The sequence below is a fragment of the Eimeria maxima genome, genomic scaffold (genome assembly GCF_000499605.1).
Source record: "Eimeria maxima Weybridge genomic scaffold, Emw_scaff704, whole genome shotgun sequence".
Lineage (NCBI taxonomy): Eukaryota > Apicomplexa > Conoidasida > Eucoccidiorida > Eimeriidae > Eimeria > Eimeria maxima.
In genome coordinates, this window is record NW_013563952.1 from 8,767 (window position 1) to 19,093 (window position 10,327).

Below are 10,327 nucleotides of genomic sequence, written 5' to 3' on the forward strand. Positions count from 1 at the left end.
TGCTGCTGCTGCAGCAGCAGCAGGGGCCCCCAATGATACCCAACCTAAAGAAGGGTTTGATGGGGGTCCCCCATAACAATGCAACGGCATATTCATCTCTTGCTGTTGCTGATGCTGCTGCTGCTGCTGCTGCTGTTGCTGCTGGTGCTGACCTGTCCGTACACCAGGGGGTACCAGTTGCACCGTTCCACCGACGGGGAGGCCCCCTTGGTGGGGGCCCCCTTGAGGAGGGCCCCCTTGTGGTAGGGATCCTTGGGGGCCCCCCTCAACTTCTGCTCGCTCCCTTGAGAGGCAAGACAGGTAAGGGGGGCCCTTGTACCCTAGGGCCTCCTTAACTTCATCAAAGAGGTCAGGGGTGAGGGTTTGCTGCTGCTGCTGCTGATGATGATATTCTTCTTCTTTATCCCCTAAGGCAAAGGGGGCCCCCCATAGGGGGGCCCCCATGGTCTAGGGTGTTTAATGGTGGGGTTGGTAAGGGAGAGGGTTTGACGACAAAGGAGGGGCCCCTAAAGGGCCCCTGGGTATAATTAAGAAGAAATTGGCTAATTAATAAGATATAAAATAAATATAAATAAATAAATAAATAAAGAAGAAAAGGGGAAAGTGGTGAGGAAAATAGGCATGTAGCTGTTGCTATCGCTGCTGATGTTGCTGCTGCTGTTGCTGCTGTTGCTGCTGTTGCTGCTGTTGCTGCTGCTGCTTTGCTGCTGTTGCAGTTTAAATGAGGTATTATTAAAGAAACATTAAATTTCCTTTTTTTTCCTTTTATGTCTTTAGTACCCTTATACCAACAAACAGCCGGTGGGGCCCCCCTGTACCCTATAAGGGGGCCCCTATTGTCAGCCACAATTAGGGGGCCTCTACCCCCCATACTTCTTTCTTTGTTTGTTTTCTTCTTTATATTTCTTTTATTTATGAATTAAAATCCCTCAATGAATTTTAGTTTAGTCATTTAGCAGCAGCAACTACTGGGGGGCCCCAGGCTGGGGGGGCCCCATCAAGACCAATAGCAGCCGCAGCAGCAGCAGCAGCAGCAAGACAATGAATGAAGAGAAAGGAGGTGCCTATACACCTGAAGATTCAGGTGTACAGGCAGGTTGGCAAGAAGAAGAGGGTTTAGGTCTTTGTTGTCCTCCTAATTCATTATTTCAAGACACACTACATAGTATCCTTGTTGAGTACGTCTGCTGCTGCTGCTGGTGCTGCTGCTGCTGTTGCTGTTGCTGCTGCTGTTGCTGCTGATGTCTCTTACTGTGTGCTGCTTCCTCCTTCCTCTTTGTGTGTGCTACATTATAAAGTATCCCCTCCTCTAATGTTTAGTGTTCATTAGTATTGATTAGTGTTTATGAGGGTTTAGGGTTTAGGGTTTAGGGTTTAGGGTTTACGTATAAGTGTTTGCCGCATGCAGAGGTATCCCAACTCCTTCTCGTTCTCTTAGTACTTTTTGTTTATCTGCTGATTCTTCTTCTTCTTTTATTCATCGCTTATTTATACCTGATAAGGATAATATCCTTTATAAGATAGAGGCATCTGCTGATTGGCCTATAGGGTGGGGCCCCCACCATGATAATTGTACCCTACCAGAAGGGGCCCCAGAGGGGGGCCCCCCTCAAGTGGCCACTGAAGGGGCTCTTGAAGGGGCCCCTGAGGGTCCCCTCGGCGAGGCCAGTGAGGTTTCCAAGGAGAACGCCGAGGATCCACCGGAGGGCCCCCCTACGGGGGGCCCTAAGGGGGCCCCCAAGGGGGCCCCCAAGAAAGGGGGGAAAGGTACAAGTAGATCTTCTGCTTTATCTAAAGGAGGGAATTGTACAGGACCCTTAGTTTGTCCTGTTTGTGTGAGGCCCCCTATAGGGGGCCCCCAAGAAGGGGGGGGCCATATGGAAGGAGGGGCCCCCATGGGATGTGATGGGGCCCCACAGGGGCCCCCTTTTACTTCTTGTATAAAAAGAGGAAGTAAACCCTTGCTGAGGGTACAGCCAACACAATTGCTGGTTTATGTATCTTATCCTTTTTGCAGAGAAGTATGGGATGCAGGAGCCTCAGGTAAGGGTTTAGGGTTTAGGGTTTAGGGTTTTGCGCATGCCAGCACTGTGCACTCCACGACAAGTAGATAGCCAACATCCCCACAAGGGTTTAGATTTAGTGTTTAGGGTTTAGGGTTTAGGGTTTAGGGTTTGTGTGCAGATTTATTTGCTCACTATATAGCTGGTAAACCCTTGGCTAGTTGCTCCGTGTCTGTACTAAGTGGTCCTCTGCATGCAGCAGATTTGCTGCTAGAGATTTCCTCTGTATCTAGAGATCCTGCTATACGTAAGCTGCTGCTGCTGCTGCTGCTGCTGCTGCTGATGTTGTTGTTGTTGTTGTTGTGGCTGTTCTTTCTTCTTTTGTCTCCTATCCTTCTTTTATCTCCTTCTTCCTGTGTCTTATACGAGGGTTTAGGGTTTAGGGTTTAGGGTTTACGTGCAGGAAGAGAGTTGGCTCTTCAACTATCACGAATGAGGCAAAGACTACAATGCGGGCCTATACAACGTTTCCTTCGCTCTGTACGCTAAACCCTAAACCCTTATTCCTGCTTGGACCCTCATGAACTCGACTTATGGCGTGTGTTAGGGTTTATGGTGGTTTAGGGTTTTCTCTGGTTTAGGGTTTTGTTTTCTTGCGATTGAGGGCTTGTATTAGGGTTTAGGGTTTAGTGCGTTCCTAGGGTTTAGGGTTTAGGGTTTAGGGTTTGTGTGCAGGTACACCGTAGGAAATCGGGGTGTCTTCGATGTATACAAATAAGAAATTCAGAGAAGATATGGATGGGCCTACAACAGGATACAGTTGTCATTGTAGGGTTTAGGGTTTAGGGTTTAGGGTTTAGGGTTTAGGGTTTTTAAATTCCTCTTTTTTTATTGTTGTTTATTGTAGGGTTTTTATATTTGTATTTTATTATTCTTTTCTTTCTCTCTCTCTTTCGTTTTTTCCTTGCCGTGTCTAAACCCTCCTTCTATATAATTTAGGGTTTAGGGTTTAGGGTTTAGGGTTTGTGTGTTCAGATCCACCGCTTTGTTTGTACGGATGTTCTCCGTCGTGACTTAACACTCCAATACTGCAAAGTGCGTCTAAACCCTAAACCCTAATCTAAACCCTAAACCCTTATATCTAATATAGTATAATGAGGGATAAGACGGGGTCCGGGTTTAAGACCTAGGGTTTAGGGTTTAGGGTTTGTGTACAGGAATTTGCGCGGGCAGCAACTGAGGGTTTAACGATGCGTCTATCCGATGCTGTTGCCTCCATAGAAGCCCCAGATATCCTTAAGGGTTAGTAAACCCTAAACCCTAAACCCTAAACCCTAAACCCTAGTTCCTCAGGCTTACAGGTGTGTTCTCACCAGGTCAAGGGTTTGGTAGCTTTTAGGGTTTAGGGTTTAGGGTTTATTGCCGCAGGTGAACTAGAAGAAGCGGATATAAAAGAGGATGAGTTAGCAGTCTTTCTGCTTCTCGGTAAGGGTTTAGGGTTTAGGGTTTTTAGGGTTTAGGGTATTGCTGATTGTCTCTACGTTTGAGGGTTTTTGTTTACTCTTTCCTTGAATCTTCCATCTGCCTCTAGGGGGTTTAGGGTTTAGGGTTTAGGGTTTATTATAGAAAAACTTTTTTTCTTTTTACCCTGAGGGTTTAGGGTTTAGGGTTTAGGGTTTATGCTTATTGTTTAGGGTTTCCGTCAGGAATATTTTCTTGTGATATATCCACCGCTACAAGAAGTCTTAGGGCCCTCTCTCTTAGCGAAATGAGTAATTAGGGTTTAGGGTTTAGGGTTTAGGGTTTGTTAGCCGTTATTGTTTGCTCTTTTCTTTTTTTTCTATAGTTGTTTTCTGTGGTTGTTTGCACTGATATATAGATTAGGGTTTAGGGTTTAAGGGTTTAGGGTTTAGCATAATATATAATATGTGCTGCTTGTCCTGCTGCTTGTGCTGCTGCTTGTGCTGCTGCTGCTGCTGCTGCTGCAGTAATATCTGTGCAGCCCCACGTAGAGGCGGTGATTAAGAAAGAGTTATTGAGGTTTAGAAGACTTAACAATTAAACCCTTCCTCCTCGAGGGTTTAGGGTTTAGGGTTTAGGGTTTATATATACATCTGGGGTGTATAGGCACCTCTTTTCTTTTTTATGTTTTCTTCTTAATTAGCAAAGAAAAAAAACAATAAATAAGCAAACAAATAATGCATGCATGCATGCATGCATATTATTTGTTTATTCTTTTAATAAACAATATATAATTTGAATCTCTTGCTGCTGCTGCTGCTGCTGCTGTTGCTGTTGCTGTTGCTGCTGCTGCTAACCCATTTGCCTCTCTAGCTGACTATCTGTCTTTGTCTTGTATCGACTAGACAGTCCTAAACCCTAAACCCTAATAAACCCTAGACCCTAAACCCTCCTAAACCCTAAACCCTAATAAACCCTAAACCCTAAACCCTAAACCCTTGAATGTATAGCGCCAAGAAGACTTAAAAAGTTCATCGTTATAAGATTGATGACAAAAAGAAAATAAATAAATAAATAAATAAATAAATAAATAAATAAATAAATAAAAACAAGAAAAAGAATATATAATTTATGCATAATGCATTAAAACAATCATCTCTTCTTCCCTTCTTTTTGTTATTACCCTGCTGTATATATTTCTTCTTCCTGCTGCTGCTGTTGCTGCTGCTGCTGCTGCAGTTGCTGCAGTTGCTGCAGTTGCTGCTGTTGCTGCAGCAGCAGCAGTAGCACGGATGTATCAACCCCTCCTACGAATGCATTCTTCCTGTTGGATGTTGTTGCTGCTGCTGCTGTTGCTGCTGCTGCTGTTGCACTTGCTGCTGCTGTTCTGCTGCAGTATCTTGATCAATCCTGAGTTGCTGCTGCAGCAGCAGCACGGATCTATCTAATACATCAACAAGTTGTTGGTATTCAGTTAGTAATAGATCTATATCTTTTATTTTTAATTCATGAGGTGTACGTACACCGTAATATGTACGCGGTGTATCTATTGCTTGCTGCAGCAGCAAACGTAGCTGCTGCTGCTGCAGTAAACGTTTACGATCTATTATACTCTTATTTATGTCTTTTCCTTCTTTTATATATTGCTGCTGCTGCTGCTGCTGCTGCTGCTGCTTTTTATTATCTTCTTCCTCTCCTTCTTCTTCTTTTCCTTGCTGCAGATATTTTAATGTATTAATTGCTGTTGCTGCTGCTGCTAATGCTGTTGCTGTTGTCCCCCCTCCTCCTTCTCCCTCCTGCTGCTGCTGCTGCTGCTGCTGCTGCTGCTGCTGCTCCTGGAGCATAAGTTGCTGCTCTGCTGCTGCAATTCTTTGTTTATATTCATAAGGATCTATAGATAAATGTATATTAGGTGTATTACCTAATCCCTTAATAAATGCAGCAGCAGCAGCAAGCTGCGTAAGATAATATGCATGCGCTCCTTGCATGCATGCAGGGTGTCTATATATATGTATATATTGTATATTATTATTAATATATAAAGGATTATTTTTTATTAATGTATATATTAATAAAGGTAATAAATCATCTGCTGCTGCTGCTGCATGCATCTTATCTATCCATGCATGCATTAATATGTTGCAGCAGCTGACTATACACCGCAATTTATCTCTTGGGGCTTTTATTATATTCATCTTTTTTAATTCATTTCCTGCTAGTATAACTACCTCATCTAGTGTATAATCCTTTCCTCCTCCTGCTGCTGCTCCTGCTGCTGCTGCTCCTGCTGCTGCTGTAGGTGTTGCTGCTGCTGCTGCTGCTGCTGCTGATGAGGAGGAGGATGATAGTTCTTCTCCTGTTGCTTCTCCTGTTATCGTTCCAGTTGCTGCTGCTGTTGCCCCACCATCTGCTGCTGCTGCTGTTGTATCACTTGCTGCTGCAGTTGCTGCTGTTGCTGCTGCTGCTGCTGCTGCTGCTGCTGCTGCAGTAGGCCATGTAGGTATATCTAGATGCTGAGGAGTAACCCAATAAAGAAGTTTAATTTTATTATTTATTTCTTTGTCTTCTTTTATTTCCTCAGGTGTATCCTTAGGTAATACAGCAAAAAGTTTCTGTATAAGAAATTTCTCTAGTCCTTCTCCTATCTCCCATACATCTGCTGCTGCTGCTGCTGCTGCTGCTGCTGCTGTTGTTGATGCTGCAGCAGGAGCACCTGTATTATTATTATTATTATTATTATTATTATTATCTGTTGCTGCTGCTGCTGCAGCAGAAGGAGGAGGAACAGCAAATGCTGGTGTATCCTTGAGCATAAGTTGTGTCTTATTAATAAATGCATGCAACATTGCTGCTGCTGCTGCTCTATCCAGCCCCAAAGGAAAAGTATCAACAAATCTGCGCATGCAATTAACAGCAACACTACATGATGGATCTTTTAATTTCTCTAAAAATATACTATAAGGGGTACGACGTCGTCCTCCTGCTGCTGCTGCTGCTGCTGCTGATGGTGCTGCTGCTGATGCTGCTGCTGATGGTGCTGCTGCTGCTGTTGATGCTTCGCCTGCAGAGGAGGATAAGGATTGGTGGTCTGCTGCTGTTGCTGCTGTTGCTGCTGTTGCTGCTGTTTTATTATCATCAAGAGTTGAACCTCTCATGCGAGAAGGAGATACTTGCTGCTGCTGCTGCTGCTGTTGCTGCTGCTGCTGCTGCTGAGGAGACAGTTGCTGCGAAGGAGACACATCTAGTGGTGTCTCCTTGCTGCTTTTTGATGCATGCAGCAAACGCTCAAACTCTGTTGGGGCTTGAGAGACACCAGCAGACCCATCTGCTGCTGCTGCTGCTGCTGCTGCTGATCCTGCTGCTGCTGCTGCTGCTGCTGCTGCTGCTGGAGACTGTTTTTGACCTCCGCCACGTAAAACACCAAAATTAAAAGGCAAAGCACGCAGCAACCGACTGGCAGCACCACCCTGCTGCTGCTGCTGCTGTTGCTGCTGCTGCTGTTGTTGCTGCTGCTGCAGCTGTTGTTGCTGCTGCTGTTGCTTCTGCTGCTGCTGCTGCTGCTGCTGCTGCTGTGCAACGGGTGCAGCAGACTCGAACGCTGGCGGTGTCTGCTGCGCCTCTCGCGGAGCTTCGCTTCCGTCAGAGGTGGTAGCTCGACTTGCTGCTGCAGCAGCAGCAGCAGCTGCTGCTGCTCTTGCTGCTGCCTCTGCTGCTGATGCTCGTGGCGAGAGGTTTTCCTGCTGCAGCAGCTGCTGCTGCTTTGGCTGTTTCTCGTCCTGCTGTCCTGAGGAATCATGATTCCCCCCTTCCTCCGCTGCTGCTGCTGCTGTTGCTGCTGTTCTTGGAGAAACAGCAGCAGCATCACCACCACCACCAGCAGCAACACCAGCAGCAGCAGCAGCAGCAGCAGCATCAGGTGTAGGTGGCTGCTCAGGAGGAGAGAAGGCAGAGGTTAGATCACTTGAGCTACGGCAAGGAGGAAAGTCATCAAAGGAAGCGCATGCACTATCTTTGCTGCTAATTGTTCGTAGAGGGAGAGGCCTGCTGCTGCTGCTGCTGCTGTTGCTGCTGCTGTTGCTGTAACTTCTACTACTACTACTGCTGCTGCTGCTGCTGCTGCTGCCGTTGTGTGTATCCTGCAGCACGTGTCTTGGTGATAGATTTCTATCATCATAGTCACAACCTTCTGTTCTTACCCCTACACTCAATAGATGTGATCCTGCTGCTGCTGCTGCTGTTGCTGCTGTTGCTGCTGCTGTTGCTGCTGTTGCTGCTGCTGCATGCTCATGCTGTGGAGGATGCCAAAGACCTTGAGGACCCACAGCAGCAGCAGGGCTTGTTGCTGCTGCAGGAGACAGATGTCTAGGCACCTCAGGTGTCTCGTCATCTCCTGCTGCTGCACCTCCTGCTGCTGCTGCTGCTGGCGAATCTGTTGCCCTCGATGGTGCTGCTGCACTAAACAAGTCAAGGGGAAGATTGTCACCCTGGGCCCCCCCAGGGGCCCCTGTGGACCCCCCGGGGGCCCCCGAGGGTTCAGCATCATCAGCTAAATGCCTCCAAGAGGAAGCAGCAGCAGGACTCGCAAAACTTGCATGCGTTGCTGCATGCGCTGCTGCATGCGCTGCTGCATGCGCTGCTGCATCAGTTGCTGCATGCGTTGCTGCATCTGTTGCTGCTGCGCCAGCAAAAGGCTCCCCGCAGACACCATCACGAGGAGATAAAACTGCTGCTGCTGCTGCTGCAGCAGCAGCAGGACTATGCTGCTGCTGCTGCTGCGGCTGCTGCATTGGCCACGTGTCTTCGAAAAGCAGCTCTTGCTGCTGCTTCCCCTGCTGCTGCTGCTGCTGCTGCTCCTTCGGTGTAGATGCTGCTTCAGGTGTGCATGCATCTGCTGTTGCAGATCGTTGCTGCAACGGGCTAACATCACCTGCTTCCTGCTGCAGCAGCAGCTGAGCATCTTGCTGCTGCTGCTGCTGCTGTGTCTCCTGCTGCTCGGATGCTGCTGCACTTGGTGCTGCTGCTGTCTGACTAGAGTTAAGAGAAGGAGGGGGGGTGGGGGGCCCCTGTTGCTGCTGCTGCTGCTGCTGCTGCTCCTGTACAGGGGGGGCACTCCAATCCCCCCAACAATCATCTTGATCTAGCTCCTGCTGCAGCAGCTGCTGCTGTTGCTGCTGTTGCTGCTGTTGCTGCTGACGATCTGCCGCTAAAGGGGGAGAAGGTGTGTTGAACTGATGCTGCTCTATCTGAGCAGCAGCAGCAGCAGCAGGAGACGCAACAGCAGCAGGAGACGCAGAAGCAGCAGGAGAGAGACTGTGCGGCGACATAGCAGCAGCGCCTGACGAAGGGGACCAGGGGCCCCCTAAGGAGTGAGCTGGAGAAGCAGCAAAAGGAGAGCGTACGCGGGTCCCTAAGGGGGCCCCAATGGGGGCCCCAATGGGCCCCCCTCCTCCATATGGAGGAAGAACAGGAGAATTATAAAGAGAAGAAGATTCCTGGATACGGAAGGATTGCTGCTGCTGCTGCTGCTGCTGTTGCTGCTGCTCTGTGCTATCGAAGGCAAGAAGACCGTCAAGAGGAGAAGTTTTATGGGTGTCTCGAACAGCTGCTGCTGCTGCCGCCGCAGCAGCAGCAGCAGCAGGAGAAGCAGGAGAAGAAGGAGAAGCAGCAGATTCTTTAGGGGCCCCCTTGAATGCAGCACGAGATGTATCGAAGGTCATAGAAGAAGATCCATTAGCAACAGTCTGTGGCGCCCACATGTTTGCTGCAGCGCCGCAGCAGCGGCGTATTTTGCTGCTGCTGCTGCTGCTGCTGTTGCTGCTGTTGCTGCTGTTGCTGCTGTTGCTGATAGTGGCCAGAATTCAAAAGGTTCGCTGCTGGTGGGTGCTGCTGTCAGGAGGAAGGAGAGGGGAAGCAGGAGTAAATATGCAGGGCGTGTTTATTTAAAAAAAAGGAAGAAGAAAGAAAATAAAGTAGAAAAAAGAAAAGGACAATAAAAATAATGATTAGATCATGAAGATAAACAACAGAAGAAAGTGCTGACAGAAGCTGCCTATACACCCCAGCGAGCTGAGTGCAATATATGATCAAGAAGGAAGGAAAGCTGCACTATTTATGTTTATTTTTTCAAGATTCTTCATTAAAATAAATAAAAAAATAAATATAAATAAAATATATTTCTTATTTAATTAAAAATAAATATATTCATGTGTTATTCTTTATCATCAAGGCCGCTCTCTCTCTCTCTGCTGTCTCATGCATATATGCGGCCGTTTTCCTCCTTTTCCTTCTTGTCTTTTTCTTCTTTTTCTTCTTTTATTTATATATTATTTAATTTTATGTATTTCTTCTCTTTTTATTCCTTTTAATTGATTAGAATACACATAAAAATAAACAAATAAAAGAAAAAGAAAATACCTCCTGCTCGATCCTTATACACAGAAGAAGGAGAGCTGCATGTACACCCCAATTATTCATGAAATTCTTTTTTTTTTATTTATTTTTATTTTTTTATATATAAATATAAATATATATAATTATATATATAATATAATTATATATAATATAAATGAATAATATAATTAAATATATAATATAAATAAATATAAATACAATAAATATATACAAAGAGAATATTTATATTTCCTTATAAAAGAATATTTTTTTTATTATATTTATATGCATATACATATACAAAAAAAGTAAATATATATACAAGTATAATACATATACAATTATTGTATTATAAGGGTTAATATATATAATTATTTATAATTAAATCTTCTTAGTATTTATATTTCAGGTGTATAGGCAGGTAAAAAGGAAGAAAAATCAATTTTCTTCCTTTTTACCTGCCTATACACCTG

At 45.8% G+C, this 10,327-nt stretch overlaps 2 protein-coding genes across 2 annotated transcripts; one reads left to right on the forward strand and one right to left on the reverse strand.

Moving 5' to 3' along the window:
* Positions 1-1,041: 1,041 nt before the first annotated feature.
* On the forward strand, positions 1,042-3,783 carry EMWEY_00041380 (hypothetical protein, conserved; the record flags this gene model as incomplete). The annotated part of the gene is made up of 9 exons (XM_013478835.1): positions 1,042-1,178; positions 1,409-1,767; positions 2,185-2,310; positions 2,467-2,543; positions 2,739-2,831; positions 3,039-3,098; positions 3,221-3,305; positions 3,432-3,488; positions 3,710-3,783. 9 exons carry the CDS (start codon positions 1,042-1,044, stop codon positions 3,781-3,783), a joined length of 1,068 nt encoding a protein of 355 aa, XP_013334289.1.
* A 988-nt stretch (positions 3,784-4,771) lies between these two features.
* EMWEY_00041390 (vacuolar sorting protein 9 domain-containing protein, putative) lies at positions 4,772-9,220 on the reverse strand (the record flags this gene model as incomplete). The annotated part of the gene is made up of 3 exons (XM_013478836.1): positions 4,772-5,419; positions 5,618-8,707; positions 8,864-9,220. The coding sequence occupies 3 exons, from the start codon at positions 9,218-9,220 to the stop codon at positions 4,772-4,774; spliced, it is 4,095 nt and encodes a 1,364-aa protein (XP_013334290.1).
* Between the last annotated feature and the right edge of the window lie 1,107 nt (positions 9,221-10,327).